The sequence below is a fragment of the Arachis ipaensis genome, chromosome B10 (genome assembly GCF_059453495.1).
Source record: "Arachis ipaensis isolate K30076 ecotype BB chromosome B10, ASM5945349v1, whole genome shotgun sequence".
NCBI classification, from domain to species: domain Eukaryota; kingdom Viridiplantae; phylum Streptophyta; class Magnoliopsida; order Fabales; family Fabaceae; genus Arachis; species Arachis ipaensis.
The window spans coordinates 130911638-130933547 of NC_142435.1; the positions used below are offsets into that span (position 1 = coordinate 130911638).

The 21910-nt window shown below is 31.2% G+C and overlaps 1 protein-coding gene across 1 annotated transcript; it reads left to right on the forward strand.

Moving 5' to 3' along the window:
• The first annotated feature begins 2575 nt into the window (after positions 1 to 2575).
• Positions 2576 to 3031, forward strand: LOC148581737 (uncharacterized). The gene has a single exon (XM_088493388.1). The coding sequence runs from the start codon at positions 2576 to 2578 to the stop codon at positions 3029 to 3031; it is 456 nt and encodes a 151-aa protein (XP_088349514.1).
• The last annotated feature ends 18879 nt before the right edge of the window (positions 3032 to 21910 follow it).

Sequence of the window (21910 nt, forward strand, 5' to 3'; positions counted from 1 at the left end):
TATGTTTGGAAACCACGTTAGAAGAGGAAAAGCACGTTACAGTTTTTTGAAAACTTCAATTTTTAGTTTGGCTAAGTTTTTTTCTCTATAAACGCAGAAGTAATTTTAGTCTCAAAATCACGTTTACAAGAAGCAACAATTTCTAACTTCTGCGTTGCACTAACTAGCTTTTGGCTATTAATATTTAACATTTATTTTTCTTTACCATCTTTATCCTTTATACATATTATTATATTATTTATAGAATTGTTATTATTTCTCTTTATATGAGTTCTTTTTTTATTATTTATTATTTATATTTTTTATTAATTTTTTATTTGATATTATATATTTTTATAATGGTAATTTTTGTACATTATATTTATTATTATCTTTTTATAATATAATCTATTGATCCCATTAGGTAAAATAAATTAAACAAAAAAATTAACCATAAATAATAATAATGGTAAAAAATTATAGCATACTAAAAAAGAGTACTAAAAGTATTAAAAATATACTATATAAAAACATATAAAAAAGTATAAAAAAATTAAATATATATAAAAAAATAACATTATAATTTAATATCATGTCCTTTTTAGTAATTATCTATCTAAAAGTGATTTTAATTAATATTATCCAAACAATATTTATTTTATCAAAATCAATTTTAGTATAGAGTTGCCAAACATAAATCACGTTGACACAAACTTACTTCTACCCAAAAAAATCAATTCTATAAAATCACTTTTATTCAAACCTCAGTTTAACAAACCACAATCCAAATACACACATAGTTGACCAGAAACCCCAGGGATTATCAAGTCGAACTAGAGTTCCTCCGCCCAATGTATTGAACAACAAATGGGTACAGAATAATTCCGCAAACTACTCCAGAAATTACAATTTCGATGTTCTTAGAGGAGGTTTCAAAAATTGGGCCGGAGCCCAGAAAAGAGGTGGCTCCAGACGAGAAATAGGTAGAAGGAGCAATGGTCGAGGAAGGTCTCGACGTAATTTTCAAGAAAGAGCTCCCTTCATTTCAAGCGTTGTGGCCTAAGTGCAAAATGCTTATGTCGATACACAAGAGCCATATCCAAAATTGAGCAAAGAAAACAAGTCACCTGAGGAGCAAGAAGAGATGGGTGACAAGGTATCCTTGAGCAAAAATAAAGGGACAAAGGATTCGAAGGAGATATCGGCTGTCAAGTCGATCAAGTCAATCCCCAAAGAAAAAGAAGAAGAAGAGGCATTGACAGAAAATTTCAACTCAGACTTTGAGGATGATTTAGATGTGATGTTTGGAGAAACTAATTTTGGGTATGTTGCTACAGTTTTTGTTCTCCCGTTCGACTTCCAGGGCAATCCTAAAGGACCTTGGGCTGCATTTATTTTTAGAGACAGGACAGAACATGACACTGAAACGGAGACAATAGGACGGAGACACTAAAAATTATCTTTTGTGTATTGTGTTTGGATACGATGGACAAGACACTAATGTAATGTCTAGTATTATGTTTGGATACACATGGACAAGACTAAAATATTATATGAAATGACTAAAATAGCCCTGTGATTCCAAATTTTCTACATCAATACAAATTAATTTAATAAAAAATGAGAGTACGTAGGAGTACAGACGGAACTTGAAAAAAATATTTGAAGAGGCAAAAAATTTTAATAAAAAATATATTAGTATTTATATTAAAATAAAATTTATAAATATAATTATTTTATTTTAAAATTTATTATTAATATGTAGGAATACATATGGTTAAGATTAACAAAAAAAATAAATTTGAGTTTGATTAATAAAAAATTTTGTTTAAGTTAATAAACTAAATTAATTTTAAATAAAAAATTAATTTTAAAAAAAATCCATTTTTACATGAAAAAACAATTAGTTTTGCATATAAAATATATTTTTATTTAAAAAAAACTAATTTTTTTATCCAAAAACTGATTTTCCTTTATAAAAAACTGATTTTTCTTTAAATTATATAAAATCAATTACAATTTATAAATTATTTTTTAGCATTTTAAAAGATTAATTTTACTTTTGCTAATATTTATCCTTCAAAAATTTTAAGATTAATTATTTTTGTTATTATTTTTATTACAAATCAAATAATATAATATAAGGTTAAAATGGTATTGAAGTAAAACGATAAAAAGAAAAGAATTATCTACCCCCAATAAAAAATTCTACAGAAAGGAGAGAGTACCTGGAAAAGAAAGAGATACAGGAAGAACAGGAAGAAAAAAAAGTATCTCTGAACAACGCAATAGAAAAAATAAGAAGGGGTAATAGTGGAAAAAAAGGAAAACAAAATTTATAAAATTGTCCGTGTCCACTCTTCCAAATCCCGTGTCCATCATTGTCCTTCGTGAAAGAGTGGACACAAAAGTATAAAAAACTGTCTCGGAGACAATATGTCCACTGTCCATGTCTCTACTTCCAAACACTTTTTAAACAAGTGTTGTCCATGTCTCCGTGTCCTGCCCCCGAAAACAAACGCTACCTTGAATTTGTCTCAAAGGAGACTGTGATGACGTCATTCCAGGTTGTGAATGCAGATTTGTCAAAAATGGCATGATCAAGGAAGGGTCATTTGAAAGACCTGATGAGATAACCAAAGGTCATCTTCGATTATTGCATATTAAGGTAAAAGTTGAAGGATTAGTGATTAATCACATTTTGGTCGACGGAGGAGCAACAATTAACTTGCTACTTGAAAGTATGCTCCCATTATTCCAGAAGACAATCGAGGATTTTATTAAGACAAATTTGGCTGTTATTGGATTCAATGGTAAGTTAACAACCGCTCCAAGAATGATCCCACTCAGGGTTAAAGTTGGAAGTGTCAAACGACCAACAGTGTTTATAGTGGTACCTACCAAGGCAACTTTCAATATACTTTTGGGAAGAGATTGGATCTATAGTGTAGGGGTAATTCCTTTGACTCTGCATCAGAAGTTGGTGCTACGGGATAAGGATGGAAGAATCGAAGAAATTGAAGCTGATGATAGCCCCTGCTATGTTGACTAAATGAATGTCAGTTTCAAAGAATATCATACCAGTGTTCGACCATTGGATATCAACATGAGCATCTTTGACCCCACTCTTATCAAAGGTTGCTATGTAGAGGCCCATGTGACGGAAGAAAATAGTCGGTAAAGATTTCATAAAAATATCACGTTGCAAGTATAATTCTAAACCAACAAATTATCCTCGGTCAATGTTTAAATTGTTTGTCACTTAAGCAAAGCCAATAAAATTAACCGAACTATTTAAACCTCGGGTCGTCTCTCAAGGAATTGCAGGGAAGTGTATTTATTATTGGTTATGAAAAAGCATATTTTTGGGTTTTGAGATAAGAAACAAGAAAGTAAAATGGCGAGAAAAATAAACTAATAACTAAGAAAGCTTTCAGCAAGGATTGAGAATTAGAAGTCCTATCCTTATTATCATCATCAATTGTGATGGTAAATGTGAATTACCTTCACTTAGTTAACCTCTAACCAATGGAAGAAGGTCAAGTGCATACAATTAACTTGAGTTCACAAGCCCTAATCAACTCATAGTGAGAGACTAGCTTTGGTGAAGTTCAAGCTAACCGACAATCTTCAATCACCAATCAACAAAAGACTTTTGATAACTCAAGAGTTTCTAAATAATCAATCCAAGTCAAGAACATAAAAATCTAAATTAAAATTCACCCAAGTATTTTATCAAACACTTGGAAGGCGTAAAATAAAAGCATAGAAAATTGACAAGAAATAGGAAATTCTAAGACTAACCAAAGCAAAGAAATAACCATAACAAAGCAATTGAACAATAAGAAATATGAAACATAAATTGCATTAATGAATATTGAGAGTAACACATGAACTCATAAACTAAATTAGCAAAATAAAGGAATCAATAAGGGAAGTAGATAACTAAAGTGCTAGAACAAATAAAAGTAAGAGAAAACTAAATTAAAGGAAGGTAGAAATCTGAATTTGAGAAGAACTAAAACTAAAAACCCTAAAGCCTAGAGAGATGAGAGAGCCTCTCTCTCTCTAGAAACCTACATCTAAAACCTAAAGTTGTGAATGAATGAGAAGTGAATGATTCCCCTTTCCAACTTCACTCTGCAGCCTCTAATCTGTAATTTTGGGCCTGAAACTGGGTCAAAAGCAGCCCAGAAATTTTTTCCAGTGTTTTTTGTTTAATGCAGTACGTGATGATCTATCACGCGTACGCGTCAGCCACGCGTACACGTCAGCCACGCGTACGCATCGCTTGAATTCGGAACTGGCCACGCGTAGGCGTCATCCACGCGTGCTCGTCGCTACCAGATTCTCAAAACTTCAATTTTTTGTGTTCCTTGCACTTTTGTATGCTTCCTTTCCATCCTCTAAGTCATTCCTGCCCTATAAAATCTGAAAACACTTAACAAACATATCACGACATCGAATGGTAATAAGAGAGGATTAAAAATTAGTAATTTAAGGCCTAGGAAGCATGTTTTCAATCATAGCACAAAATTAGAAAGGAAAAATGTAAAACATGCGAATTATATGAATAAGTGTGAGAATAATGGATGAAATCCACTCAATTCAATACAAAATAAACCCTCTTTAACGCCGTTAGTTTGATAGCTCAAGTCTTGTCATGTTGGACATATTAAAACGATGTTGTACACGTTTTGACGCTAAAGAGCACTAAATGATGTCATTTCAGGGTTTGAACAATACTAAAAGGGAGGAGTATAACGTTTTTGGAGGAGTATAACGTTTTAGTATTATTCAAATCCTCAAACGACGTTATTTAGTGCCTTTTTTAGCGCCAAAATGTATATGATGTCATTTTAATATGTCTAGCGTGACAAAGCTTGAGCTACATCACTAACGGTATTGAATTCCGGCGACAAAAAATACACGAGGGACTACATTAGTATACTTTTTTTAATTTAAAAAATCAAATTATAACAATTAAAATTCAAAAACTAAATCATTACAACTCACTAATCTTAAGGACCAAAGTAGGATTTAACTCCCATCACATTATCACAACCTTCAACTCCTTCTAATATAAATTGGTTGAAGTTGAACATCATAGAACTAGATTGTAAATTTATCTCTCATTTTAGGGGTTAAAAAAAGACAAGTTGCAGTTTTACTATACTCTCCAGATAAAATATTTCACATACAAAATTTTTACTTTCATCTTATCTTTTTATATATTTTATTATAAATTTTAATAGTTGAAATGATAGAAACAAAAATATTCTAATAAAATACGGTGGTATACGTGTGAACCGCTTCTTTAAATCACACTCTCGTACATAAAACAATTACTCTATCATGAATAACAAAATAAAATTAATTAATTACCGCATACTAAAAATAGAGGCCAATCACTTCTTCATTTTTATCCAATCTATGTAATCTTGTTGAATAATTTATATCGTGATTTTACTAAATATAAAATTAGTAATTTTGTGGTTATATTTTTTGTAAATAATATATAAATCATATGTTAAATTAACTGTATTTAACCAAATATCACTTTACTATACTACTAATTTTATCATAAATCAATTAGAAAAATAAAATTCATAAACATAAAAATTTTAAAATAGAATGATTATGCAACCACATTAATAATATCAAATTAAACTTTTAGATCATCATTAACACATTAAAAAAAGAACATCTCTCCCCCTATTACTCTTAATTTCAATTATTTTATTTCTTACAAGTTCTATCCACTTTACTCAAACATGTGATAAACGAATAACCAAACTCTTTTATAATAGTATGGTAATTTTTTTATGAAATGACAAATAATGGTATTTTTATACACAATAATTTTTTGTATATATTATATGATTATTGTGAGACTTGTTCAAAGAAAAAAAGAATGTCACCGTTTGAGTGTAGCTTAGCCAAGACATATCACATCTGGCCGGAGAAAAAGGCTTTTTAAACTTGCATATGGACAAACTGATAACTTTAATCAAAGAAAACTTGTTTAAAAAAAAAAAAATCGGTTGTATGCCTACATACACTGTCCAAACTTCATGTCCATATATGTTTCATTCACAAATATGGACCTTGTGTATTTTTTTTATTATTATATCTAAATGATTAAAGTTATTAAAATATCATATTCTAAAAAAAAATACGATCATATGTGGATCTCTTTTTATAGGATAAAGTACTAAATTGGTCCATACGTTTGGACGTAATCCTGTTTTGGTCTTTAAAGTTTAAAATGTCCTATTTGAATCCAAAAAAATTTCATTTAATTTTAATGTAGTCCCACTATGAGATCAAAGTTAAATAATTAACAGAATGTCCTACATGAAGAACAAGATTAATAATCTGGAGAACAAGTATAAGCTCCAGAGGCATAAAATTAACCGTGGATGCATCAATACATTTATTTATCATTCTCTTTAATTCTATAAAAATATTTCATTTAAATTGTAAGAAAAATAATAAATGTATTGATGTATCCACAGTTAATTTTGTGTCTCTAAAACTTGTACTTGTTCTCTAGATTATCGATCTTGTTCTTTTACTGCTGTCATGTAGGACATTCCGTTAATTATTTAACTTTGACCTCACGGTGGGATTACATTGAAACTAAATGAAACTTTTTTGGCTTCAAATAGGACACTTTAAACCTGATGAACCAAAATAGAATTACGCCCAAATGTAGAGGACCAATTTAGTACTTTACCCCTTTTTATATTTTATTACTTTAATTTATATACATATATATTACATAATTATTTTTTATTTAGGTAAAAAGATTAAATAAACAATTATATAAGTAAACGTATGGATTAATAGTCAAATTAGTCTCTGAAAGATAAGATATTCTTCAAATTCGTTCTTGAAAGATTTTTTTAATCAAATTGGTCTTTCAAAAATTACGAATTAAGTATATCTATCCTTCAGTTAGTCTACTCACAATTTTCGTCAACAATTAATGATGTAAAATATTAACTGATAACATATATGACACATAACATGTTCAATTAGATGTTGACTAAAAATATTTACGAAAATCTATTAATTTAGTCACTAGGTCATATTAGGAATATAATTTTTGTAATTAAAAAAATGACTAAATTAATAAATTTTCATAAACATATTTGATTAATATCTAATTAGATATATCAGATATTATATATATTATTAATTAATATTTTATATTAATTTTTAAAAAAATTATTAATAAAATGATTAGAGAATAAATATAAAAATTAATTTAATTAAAAAAATTTTAAGAATAAATTTAAAAAATATTTTATTTTTTATTAACTAATTTGACTATTAATCCGTAAAAATATAAATAGAGCGAGTCTTTATTGCAAGCGAATTAAGATAAATAATTAAAAAATCTTGAGATATATTACTTATTTTGCTTCCATATCAAATTTTTTTTGCCTATTTATGGAGTTGAGTCGAATAATAAAGCAAATATTCGCGCCAACCTGCCCTACCCTATTATGATCTGTATATATGAACTTAAACAATAAAAGGAAAAGTATAATTATCTAATTAAGGAGTTATAAAAAAGAATAAATTAGATAATTTTTTATTCAAATAATTGTCTATCACAAATAATCGGCCGACCAAACAATTCCTTGTATGGATTGTGATTTTAATAAAATCATTTTATAAAGGATAGTGTCATATACACACACGGTCTCTTAGCTTCATGTCGTTTCATCTACTGTGTATCAGTGGATTTTTTTCAGAAAAAAAAAAATATATATATATATATATATATATATTAGAATAAATTTATTGCACTTCTAGCCAATTTTATAAAAATTATAGAGTTTGTCTAACTATCGACAAATTTCCTTTAATTTTTTTTAATTTTACATTTTTAATCCATTATCATTATCTCTAAATAATATATAGATCTACAATAGTATATAGGAGTACACAAAAATACACAAACAACAAGTATAGTTTCTTCAAGAATTTTTTTAATTATAAATTAAAAAAAAAAAAGCCATATTTAACAATGACAACCATTATTATTGTCTCTAAAAATATACAGGTACACTGGAATAAGGCATATTTAATAAGGATTTTTTTAATTATAAGTCGTATTTTATTTTAACACAAATTTTAAAAAATATAAATAAATTTTTTCAAAATAAAATACGACTTATAATTTAAAAAATTCTTGTTAAATATAGTTTATTCTGGTGTACATGTGTATTTCTGGAGACGATGATAATAGTTGCTATTGTTAAATATGGCTTATTTTTTTAATTTATAATTAAAAAAATTTTTTGAAGAAGTCATATTTGTTGTCCTATTTACTGTTTGTACATTTATATACTATTTGGAGATGGATTAAAAATGCGGGATTGAAAAAAACTAAAGTGAGTTCGCCGAGAAATTAGACGAAATCTGTAATTTTTATAGAATTTGCAGGAGTTGTTCTAAACAAAAAAAAAACATATTTAAAGAATTAAAGTTTAAAAATGGTTTTAGGAGGAATATAAATATTTTTTTTATTTCTGAAAAAAAACCCGTGTATCAGTGTATGCCACATATCCCCAATGTTGTTTAGCAACTCACACCTGTCATGAAAATCATTTTTATGGACCAATTTATTTTATTTTTAACAACAATAAAAATAATCATTAATATATTTTTAAACAATTAGACATTAATTATTTTATATTTTATATTAAAAAATTTAATAGTAATTATATAATTTTTTTTAATGATCACAAAAAATATATATATAATAATAACAATAAATATATAATTATTGTAAAAATATAAATTAAATAAGTATATATTAACCATTATATTATTATCATTAAAAATAATTTTTGTTATAATTTCTTGTAATTTTAACTTTTTAATCGTATGTATTTTAATTATAAACATAAATTCCATATAATTATATTATTTATGAAATTTATTATAAATATAAGTCAAATTTGGTTATCCTATTTATAGAATTTGATTATGTTATTTATATTGTTTAGTTATAAAAATGTGAATATATAATTATTTTAAATATATTTTTATATAAATAATTGATTAATGATTATTGACTTTTTTTTTTATGTTTATGTAATATAATATGATTGTATGTTTGTTAATTGGAATGATTGGACGTAGTTATATTTGGGTTGATGCGTTATTCGTTAATAAGATGTGTGGTGGACTGGTGGTACTGCTAAATTAGCATGTTGATGTTGTTTGGATTTTGGAATATTCATAATTCATTGGTGGTTTTAGTTTACTTCAGATTCGGATCGGATCTTGGATATGCATGTGGTTATCATTGCACGATAAGAAACGCAGTTCATCTTATCTGTCTTTTCAATATCTTTTATCTTGGCTCATTATAAAGTATAAACCACTATAACAAAAAAAAACAAAAAAAAAAACAAAAAAAAATAGAATTTTATTTTTTATATAAAATAATTCATATGCATGGAACACGCGGGGATCATGTAATCATACCCTTGCACAATTATTTGCGCCACGGACCCACGGTAATATATATTGGTTTCGGACATATTTTTAGGTAGGCTTAATAAATTTTATAAAAAATGTCATAAAATCACTCATCTTAAATATTTAAATTGATAAAAAAATAATATTAATAATTATATTTTTATTTTAAAATTTATCAAAAATTAAATTTTTAATTTTTTAGATATAAAATTTTAATATCATATTATAAAATTATTCATTTTAAAAATTTAAACTAATAAAAAATATTAATAATTATATTTTTAATAAAAAATATTATTTATATATTAAAATTAATTATTAAAATTAATTATCATATATATAAAAATAATTTAATTTATTTTTAATAGATATTTTATATTTTAATATTTGTTCTCTCTTAATAATTAATTTTAATAGTTAATTTTAATATATATTTAACATAATTGATAATCAATGTTTAAAATTTTAAAATATTTATTGTATATTTTTATTGAAATAAAAAATTCAAAATTTTCTCTTAATATTAATTTTTTTAATGTGCCTATAAGACAGATTTAGCTTACCGCTCTTTAGTTTGTTAGTAGACATTAGCATCATCCTTGATGCTTTAGTTCTAACTTCTAAGTGAATATTCAGATAAAAAACTTGACTGAAAATTGAAATCCTATATAACACAATTTTTCTATCGTTTTCTCTTTCAAATGGATTGATGATGATGATTGGGATTGAATCTATGCATTATGAGAATTTCTTTTGCGTGCTTTATCACAAAGCTCAATATGATGTGCCATTGTAATCTTATTGCAATAATGGTTGTAAAATAAATAAAGAAGAAGTAATAAAATAAAAGTATAAATAAAAAATATTATTATTAGTATTTATCAATATTATTATTCTACTATAATAATAATATATTAATATTATATTAGTAGTATATGAAGAAAGTAAAGAAGTGTTTTATATAAGAAAGAGAGGGAAAGTATTTATTTTTATTACTGAATATAATTTGCTTCATATCATATTTCTATTTATAGGCACATAAAAGTTGTGCTTTCAAATGTAATTAAATATGGTCTTCCTTTGATAAACCAAATTCTGTATCGAAAAGGTTGGTTGCCCAAGATTGTCAAGGAAGTCACAATTCATTAAATGGACATCCACCAATGCTTATCACAACACTCCTCTTGGATGACCATTTAGGATTATTGCCTCGTTAAAACTTTACTAAAGAAAAATCCAGTGAAAAAATAAAAAAAAAACCTTAATAAAGGAAAAAGAGTACAATATCCTTTGTGATGGGGACTGCCTTATTAAAAACCTTGTCAAGAAAAACTCAATGAGAAAAAAAACATGACCAAGAAAAAAAGAGTACAGTCTCCCCCTCTTGCCGACATCATTTAATGTCTCGAAATCGGCGCATCCCAATCTCATGTACCAATCTTTCAAAGGAGGATTTTGGAAGTGACTTTGTAAATAAATCTGCCAGTTTGTCACTTGAGCGGATTTGTTGGATATCAATTGTCCCTTGATTTTGAAGATTATAAGTGAAGAAGAATTTGGGAGAAATATGCTTTGTTCTATCACCTTTGATGTATCCGCCTTTAAGTTGAGCAATACATGCTGTATTATCTTCAAACAGGACAGTTGGAGCTATCTTCTTATCAATCAGTCCACATGATGATAGAATATATTGGATCATACTCCTCAGCCAAAAACACTTGTGACTAGCTTCATGTATCGCTAGTATTTCAGCATGATTAGAGGATGTTGCAGCAATTGTCTGTTTCTTGGACCTACATGATATAGCTGTTCCACCATATGTGAACAGGTATCCTGTTTGAGATCTCCCTTTATGTGGGTCAGACAGGTATCCAGCATCTGCATAGCCAACTAATTGTGACTTAGATCCATAGGGATAAAACAATCCCAAATCAACCGTTCCATGAAGATATCGAAATATTTGTTTGATTCCACTCCAATATCTTCTGGTTGGAGAGGAACTATACCTTGCTAGTAAATTCACTACGAATGATATGTCAGGTCGCGTATTATTAGCAATATACATTAGCGCTCCAATGGCACTAAGATATGGTACTTCAGGACCAAGGATATCTTCATTCTCTTCTTTAGGGCGGAATTGATCCTTCTCCACATCCAAAGATCTTACGATCATTGGGGTACTCAAGGGATGTGACTTATCCATATAAAATCTTTGCAAGATCTTTTCTGTGTATGTTGTTTGATGAATAAAGATCCCATTTTTTGTATGCTCGATCTGCAGGCCGAGATAAAATTTAGTCTTTCCAAGATCTTTCATCTCAAACTCTTCTTTTAGAGTTTTTTATAATTGTTGGAATCTCTTCAGGAGTTCCAATGATATTTAAATCATCAACGTACACAGCAATAATAATGAATCTAGATGCAGTTTTCTTTATGAAAAGACAGGGACAGATATCATCATTCTTGAATTCATTTTTGGTCAGATACTCAGTAAGACGATTATACCACATTCGTCCAGATTGCTTTAGACCGTATAAAGATCCTTGCAATTTGAATGAGTATAACCCTTGTGAATATTCATTGGATGGTTTAGATATCTTTAGTCCTTCAGGGACTTTCATATAGATATCCCGATCTAATGAGCCGTATAAATAGACTGTTACCACATCCATTAAATACATATGCAGTTTATGATATGCACATAAACTGGCCAAATAACGCAATGTTATCGCATCCACTATAGAGGAATACATTTCTTCATAATCTATATCGGGCCTCTGTGAAAAACCTTGTGCCACAAGTCGGGCTTTATAGCGTACAACTTCATTTTTCTCATTTCGTTTTCTCACAAATACCCACCGGTATCCAATAGGTTTTACATCTTCTGGTGTACGGACTACAGGTCCAAAGACTTCACGTTTTGCAAATGAGACTAACTCAGCCTTCATGGCTTCTTTCCATTTTGGCCAATCATTCCTTTGTCGACATTCTTTGACTGATCTTGGCTCAAGATCCTTACTTTCATGCTTGATATTTAATGCCACATTATATGCAAATATTTCATTGACAATTGTCTTATTTCGGTCACATTTCTCTCCTGTAAAGACATAATTTATCGAGATCTCATCATTTTCACAATTTTCAGGTATCTAAACGTCTTCTGGCGTTAAAATTATATCAGAATTTTGGACAACTGTAGGTGTCTTTACTGTGTCTTTTTTAACAGGAATAGTATTTACCTCTTTTCTCTTTCGAGAATTTTTATCTTTGGAACCGACAAGCCTGCCACACTTCTGGCGTGTATTTGCTTCAGTGGCTATTTGTCCTACTGGGACATCAATTCGAATTGGGGCATTTTTCATCCTGCCACGCTTCTGGCGTGAATTTGCTTCAGTGGCTACTTGTCCTACTGGGACATCAATTCGAATTGGGACATTTTCCGCTGGTATATAAGATTTGGTTATCCTCTTTGTATCAGAAAATGCATCAAGCAATTCATTTGCTATTCTTTGCAAATGTATAATCTTTTGAACTTTTAGTTCGCATTGCCTTGATCAATGATCTAAATGCATCAACGATGATGCATTCCAATTAAGTTCCTTTTCAGGAAGCTTATTCTCTCTCCCTAATGTTGGAAATTTTGATTCATCAAAATGACAATCTGCAAATCGGGCTTTAAATACATCCCCAGTTTGTATCTCAAGATACCTCACTATAAAGGGAGAATCATATCCAACATATATCCCCAATTTTTTTGGGGTCCCATTTTGGTGCGATTAGGTGGTGCAATGGGAACATATATTGCACACCTAAATATTCTTAAATGGGAAATATTTGGCTGCTGGCCAAAAGCTAATTGCATAGGAGAGAACTGATGGTAACTCGTTGGCCTCAAATGAATAAGTGCTGCAGCATGTAAAATAGCATGCCCCAAACCGAGGTTGGGAGATTTGTTCTCATAAGCAAGGGTCTAGCAATTAATTGGAGGCGGTTAATAAGTGATTCTGCTAACCCATTTTGTGTGTGAACATAAGCTACTGGATGTTCAATACTTATTCCATTAGCCATACAATAAGCATCAAAAGCTTGGGAAGTAAATTCACCAGCATTATCAAGACTAATTACTTTGATTGGATTTTCTGAAAATTGTGCTTTTAATCGAATAATTTGAGCCAGTAATCTCGCAAACGCCAGGTTGCGAGAAGATAATAAGCACACATGTGACCATCTCGAAGATGCGTCTATCAGGACCATAAAATATCTAAAAGATCCACATGGTGGATGAATAGATCCACATATATCACCTTGAATCCTTTCTAGGAATTCAGGAGACTCAAATCCAATCTTTACTGGTGATGGCCTTAAAATTAACTTCCCTTGAAAACATACAGCACAACAAAATTCACTAGATTTAAGAATCTTCTGGTTCTTTAGTGAATGTCCATGAGAGTTTTCAATAATTCTCCTCATCATGGTTGTTCCTGGATGACCCAATCTATCATGCCAAGTTATGAATTCATTTGGGCTAGTAAACTTCTGGTTTACAATGGCATGTGATTCAATTGCACTAATCTTGGTATAATACAATCCAGATAAAAGTGAGGGTGACTTTTCTAATATAACTTTCTTATTTGAATCATGAGTTGTGATACATAAATACTCATGATTTCCCTCATTCATTGTCTCAACATGATATCCATTTCGGCGAATATCTTTGAAACTCAACAAGTTTCTCAGGGAGTTTGTAGATAATAGTGCATTATTTATTATAAATTTTGTTCCTCCAGGAAACAAAATTATAGCTCTTCCGGAGCCTTCTATCACATTGCCTGAGCCAATAATAGTATTAACATACTCTTCTTTTGGCACAAGATGGGTAAAATATATAGTACTTTTAAGAATAGTGTGCGAACTTGCACTATCCGCAAGGCAAATATCTTCAGAATATGTCATTGCCATTTTTCTTCAAAAACAAATGATAATAATAATAAAATGAGTAGAAGTACATGCACAGTAAAATTATTCACATGAATACTTAACAAACACATACATATATCAAACTATTCCATCATTGATCAAATAGCCAATATTTTCTTCAGAATCCTTAAAGAAATTAGATACATCATAATAAGTGGTGGAATTTTCATAATTTGAAACAAAAATTTGTTTCCTTTTCTTTGTCATCTTTTTTCAATGATGCTTAATAAAGATCAACAAGGTGCCTTGGGGTACGACAGGTACGTGACCAATGGCCCTTTCCACCACAACGGAAGCATTTATCCTCAATTGATTTACTTTGCCCATTGTTTCTTTCTTTATCCCACTTCTGGTGAGATCCTTTCTTATGAACATAATTTCTTTTCCTTTCATAATTTTTCTTCTTATCAAAATCTTGCCATTTACCTCTTCTAGGGTTATAATTTGCCGCATTTGCTTCAGGAAATGGGGCGGCGCCAGCTGAGCGCGCTTCATGATTTCTTAAGAGCAACTCATTGTTGCGTTCAACAACAAGAAAGCAAGAGTTCAAAAAAAATTTAAATTCTTTTTCTTGATACTAATTCTGCAGGAGCACATTCGAGGCATGGAAGGTCGAGAAAATTTTCTCTAACATATTGGGCGTGAGGAAGTATCACCGTCTTTTCATGATTATACCTTTCTTCAAGGTCTTTCTACAGATCTGTAGGATCTTTTAAAGTGGGATATTCATTTTTCAATCATACGTCAAGATGACGACGAAGGAAAATCACGACTTTCGCTATATCCCTTTGGGATGTATTATTTTCAGCCTTAATGGTATCTCCAAGATCCATTGAATCAAGATGGATTTTGGCATCTAACATCCATGATAAATAATTATTTCCAAATATATTAAGAGCATTAAATTCAAGATGAAAGAACTTCGACATAATAAAAATTTGTTAACTGAGTCTTCCTAAATTTTGTTAGAGCTTCGTGCTGATAACATGTTGTAAAATAAATAAAGAAGAAGTAATAAAATAAAAGTATAAATAAAAAATACTACTATTAGTATTTACCAACACTATTATACTACTATAATAATAATAATAATATATTAATATTATATTAGTAGTATATGAAGAAAGTAAAGAAATGCTTTATATAAGAAAGAGAGAGAGAAAGTATTTGCTTTTATTGCTGAGTGTAATTTACTTCATATCATATTCTTATTTATAGGCACATAAAAATTGTACTTTCAAATGTAATTAAATATGGTCTTCCTTTGATAAAATCAAATTCTGTATCGAAAAGGTTGGTTGCCCAAGATTGTGAAAGAAGTCACAATTCATTAAATGGGCATCCACCAATACTTATCACACCAATAATATTATTTTTGCCGGCTTTTTTTTTCTCTGGTTATGTATATTAAGTCGTCTAACGAGATTTGACGATGAAAAAACAAAATAAACACATGGAATGGAAATTGTTGTTTAAATAAAGATGGTTGTTAATATATGAATATGAATATATTTTTGAATGAAAATAATAAATAAGATTTATACATATATTATATTAAAAATATAGTTTAATATGTTAAATTAGTCACGTTAGTTCTTTTGTCAATTCTCTTGCTAACGTCATTAACAAAAATGAACGTGGCATGTTAAGATCTATGTCACTATATGAAATGATGTCATTTTATATCTTTGGCAAAATATTACTCACTCGCACTTTAACCACGCACTTCTCTTCATTCTCAGTAACAAAAAAAAATCCATCCCAACAAATCCGTCAGATTTGTCGTGCTTTCCACCATGGCGCTGTTTACGTTCCTATACTTTTTTCTCACCGTCGTCATTGTCCTTCACGGCACTATTGGCACTGGCAAGTTCAAAACTTCTCAACAAGGCTTCAAAAATCTTAGCCACCACCTCAACTCACACGGCTGCGTCCTCAAAGAACAACAACACTCAGAAAAAATCACCATCATCACTATGTCACCTTTGATATCTCCACAATCCTCGTTGACGAGCCATCCAATAACGACGAAATAACCCACAAACGCACCATACGCATTAGGCCTAAAATCACCAATTTGGATTAACGGTGCAAAAGGTGGCTCCAATAATACTCTATAATTTTCTAAATTTTATCACTCAAAACAAGTCCCGTAAAACATGGTACTTGAGTGAAAAAGTGTATCTTGAGAATGGTTACTACTTACATGACTATTTGGGGAGTTATTGTGGATCGTTATGAAGAGATGATCGAGAATTATCATCCATTCATAGGTGGTCACTTCTAACATATTTTTTTGGATGCAAGTTTTGTGGATTACTTGTGGTAAGTTTGGGAATTATTCTGTTGAGAGGTATTTGAGACAGATGAACCGTGCATACAATTTTAATGATAATCATATTCTGCATATGTATGGTAGAGTGGATATTCATACATGAAATAAGTAACGATACCGTCAGTTATAGAATTGGCAAAAGGACTAACGTGTCTAACTTTAAATTTGTGAGGAACGAATTTAATTAAAAAATCATTCGAAAGCTAATTTAAAGATCGTGTGATCTTTCAAAAATTAATTTGACCATTTATTCGTTAAAGAGGCTATAAAATAATGAAACTATATGCAAACCTTTTACATACAGAACTTTAAGCGAAGCAAACTATGAAAAAAAAAATTCGTCACACTGTCACTCCTGCAATTTTACATTGATATGTAAGTAATAAATATTTTATTTATTTATTTATTTAAAAATTTATTCACAAAAATAATATAATATGTTAGAGATAGAATTATTTTATATTTATTTATATAAGTAATTTTATGATGTAATATTAAAATAGTTTAATTATTTTATTATTTCTGTAATTTTATTAAATTTGTAATTAAGTTTCTATAATTTTTTATTTAATTAGATCTCTATACTATTTTTAATTTTATATTTATGTCTTTTTTAATATAAAAAAATATGAGAGTTAATTGAATATTTTTTTAAAAATTGAAAATATCCACCATTAAGAATCTAATTAGATCTTTGACCACATATTTTTTGAAAAAATATTCTATTAATTTTAATATTTTTCACATAAAAAAAACTTAATTACAAAATTAAAAGCAAATTAGAGACTCAATTATATTGAAAAGATAAAAGATATAGAAATCTAGTTACAAATTTAGTAAAATTATAGAAATTAACAAAATAATTAAACCTATTAAAATTTATTTGATACAATATTATGTTATTTATCTATAAAATTTTCACATCTAGATAATTATTTCTAGACATAATGAATGTATATTACAAATTTTATATTTTTTAAAAATATAATATCTAAATAATTTATAAATATAAAATATTTTTATCCTTAAATTATTTTCTAAGATTGAATCATTAAAATTTTAATTTTAATTTTAATATAATATCATAATTCTATGATTAAAAAATTTATAATAATATAATCTATAGGATCCTTGTTTTGCACATAACTTGAGGTCGGGAAAAGTAATAAGGGTAATTTACATAAATAAACCAACATTGATCCAATATTACACGGATCACCCAAAATAAAAAAATGTAACATGAATCACCTTCATCACATCTCTATGTAAATCGAAATAGATAGACTAGATTTACATCTCTACATAAATCGAAACAAGGGTGTTCGATTTATACTTTTTCCCATGCTTTCTTAGTAAATTTAATGAGGCTGTTTCGATTTATACATGCATGCATGGTATCCTACTAAATCTAAATACACTGTTTCGATTTAGCCTTGCACGTGAGCCCATAGTAATTCGAAATAACCTATTTCGATTTACACCATGATATTATACTTATATAATTCGAATTGGACTGATTAGATTCACTGTGAGGCCAACCTATATAAATATTATATGAACGTTAATTCTATATGAGAGTAAAATACAATGGCTAGTGAGGATAGTTTTCTAGTACTAGTGCACTATAGATGGTCGATTAAGAAAAAAATATGTTCTGGAATTAAGTTTACTGATAAGGATCCCCTTAGTATTTTTTTGAAACCTTCAATGAGTTTCACTGAGTTCCTGAATTCTATAATCCAAAAACTAGGTTTGCAAGGCGTGAAATGGGTTGAGAAATTATTCTATAGAATTTCGATTTCAGTTTTGCGGGATGACGAGAAGTACGATTCGTTCGTCATAGGGAGTGACGAAGATTTGGAAGTTCTATTCCATTATCGTCGGAAGTTTTCCGAGGTGAGGACCCTTGAGCTGTTGGCCAAGCTTGTAGATGTGGTCTCCAACTCAGGCGGTCCGAACCGGAATCCCCAAGCTCCAGCGACGGAAACCTGTTCTTGTTCGAGGCCTAGTGGTGCCTCCTCATTCGTGCCTATGATTGCGCTTGAGACAATGTTGGTTGCCTCCCAGTCCTTTCCAGATGGTCTAAACCGCTGTAGTGACGGAGAAGTAGGTATTACTGATACAGCAACGGTTTCATTACAGGGTAGAGCACCAGATGGTATAGACGATATACTGCAGGATGATGATGAGGATGTGGAGCCGGACATGATTGTCGATGATAGTGGTGATGACAAAGCAGGGAGTAATCCAATTGGGGGTGGTGGAGCGTCTAGTTCAGGAACTCAACAGTACCCCCACACTTTTCAAATTTGGACTTGGATGCCATGAGACAGTAGGGCGTTCCTGGCGAACCTGTTGGATATGGTGCCAGAGACACAAGGGATGCTGGATGACTAGTGGAGTTTTAGGTTGGTCAGCAGTTTCAGGATAAAGATGAGATCGTGTTAAGCGTGAAGATCTATAGCATCTGACGCGGGGTTCAGTACAAAGTGGTGGAGTCTGATTATCGCTAGTACGATGAGAAGTGTAAGGAATTTGGCAATGGGTGTGCATGGTTGATTCGGATCAGTCTCCTCCAGCGCAGAGGTATTTGGGTTGTGCAGCGGTACAATGGACCTCATACTTGTCTAGCCACATCGATATCGAGTGATCACATTAGTCTTGATTCATATGATCTCGACATTCGTACTGCCAATGGTTCGAGCTGATGCTGCCGTGTGTATCAAGGTACTTCTGAATGTGACAGAGGCACATTTTGGTTTTAGACCGACTTACAAGAGGGTGTGGTTGGCTATGCAGAAGGCTGTGCCACAGATTTATGGAGATTGAAATGAGTCATACAGTGAGTTGCCACAATGGGTACTAGGTGTCCAGATGACGATGCCGGGTAGTGTTGCAGTGCTGAGGACGAGTCTTGTGCGAGTGGGTGGGCAAGTGGATCAGTCCCATGCTTACTTCCACCGGTTTTTTTTTGGACATTTTCACCATGTATTGAGGCCTTCCGACATTGCAAGCCATTGGTCAGTAATGATGGGCCCCACTTGTACGGAAAACACGGGGAGACATTACTCGTTGCGATTGCTCAGGACGAAAATTCCAACATCCTGCATGTTGCATTGGCACTTGTGGAGGGTGAGAATGCTGAGTCGTGGTCATTTTTTCTATCGCACCTCCGCCAGTACGTAACTCCGCAGCCAGGTATTCTAGTGATATCGGATCGGTACAATGGTATCAAGGCCGCACTAGAGGCTCCCGACGAAGGTTGGGTACCACTTGCTACCTACTGTGCATTTTGTATTCGACATGTGGCCGCCGATTTTCCCCTGGCCTTTAATGGCAAGGATGCACGAAGGCTTCTGGTGAACGCGGCTTATGCCAAGACTGAGTTTGAATTTGACTACTGGTTTAATATTCTCTATTTCGAAGACCATGCCATGTGTGATTGGGCTAACAAGATTGACTATGTGTTGTGGACTCAGCATCGGGATGAGAGGAGGAGATTCGGACATATGACGACAAATATCTTTGAGTGTGTGAATTCAATACTGAAGGGAGTGAGGAACCTTCCAGTTTTTTCTCTGGTGAAGTCCACGTATGGGAGGTTGGCCGAGCTATTTGTTCGCAAGGGAAGAGAGGCAGAGGCCCAATTAGGAACTGGACAGCAGTTTAGTCAGTATCTGGTGAAGGCGATAAAGGCAAATCTGAAGGTGTCTCGGTTTTTCACAGTGACTTTGTATGACAGGGATAATTCGGAGTTCACTGTCGCTGAGACCACACCGACTGGGTTGTTCTCACTTGGTAGTTACAGAGTATCACTCAAGGCACAGACATGTGACTGCGGATATTTTCAGGCACTTCATTATCTATGCTCTCATGCCTTAGCTTGTTGTGCGTTTTTACGCCTGACTTGCCAGCCCTATGTGCATGAGGTGTATCGCCTTGGCTCAATATTCAACGTGTATCACATGGTATTCACCCCTCCAATCCCAGAGGGTTTTTACCCACCGTACGATGGACCCACAGTCATACCCGACCCCTCCAACTGCATCTCACGATAAACTTGTCGATGTAGTTCGAAGGAGGTAATACACCCAGCAGCTCCTGGAACCAAACCAAACTGGACGACTGCCCTCGATGTATCGCTCAAACTCCGACAGGCATCCACTGATGTACTGTCCATCGATCGGGAGCTCTAACTGGTACGCCACATCCTGCAGTATAATTGTGCACTCCTTGAACAGTATATGAAATGTGTGCATCTCCGGATTCCATCTTTCCATGAATGCACTCACCAACGGCTCGTCCAACTTAAACCAAGTCTCATTCAACCTCGCAAGATGGTATAAACCGGTCATCTACAAATACAGAACGATCCTTTCATCCAAGCGCATACCCTGCTATCGTCTCATGCTACCGATACATTGGTGAGGCTGCATAAACAACATAACAAATTGTCTCCTACGACCACATCAAAATATATTTACATAACAACATCAACTAATGCATCTCTTAATCGAAATAATGCCATAAACACAACCAAATAATGTAACAAGTACAAACGCAAAATAAATTTATCTATTCATCAAATTGGGCCTAACAAAAATAAGTTTAATAATAATAAAACATTTTTACTAACAACCCAATTCACAACATCGATTCCATTGACTAGTCTTACTCTAACTAAGTTTCACTATACATTATCTTCACTACTCATATTCTTCTACTTATTTGTAACGACTATCCAAATTAGAACTTGCTCGGTCAAACCTTTATAGATTATTAAGTCACTAGTCTAACCACTCTATCTAGTTTAACAATTGTAATAACGACCATCATTAAAAGAGACAAAATAACATTAACGTAAAATATTTAATAATATTTTTGAAAAAAAAAAATGTATACACTAACCTCTTCATTGATGACACCAGCAATATGGGCAACTCCGTCCAAACGATAAAGACGGTCTGGATTATCCTCCATCACATTAATTTTTAAAGGTTGGAGTATCTGGGCTGAGGATTTGGTGGGGCGGTGTTTTGGAATGTGGTTTGAATGAGTCCAATTCAAACTCTATTTATAGGGATCCTCCTAATAAATCTAATTAGGCTCATTCGA

Bases quoted from the DNA above. Each gene is read 5' to 3' on its own strand.
- LOC148581737 (XM_088493388.1), top strand. From the start codon at position 2,576: ATGATCAAGGAAGGGTCATTTGAAAGACCTGATGAGATAACCAAAGGT.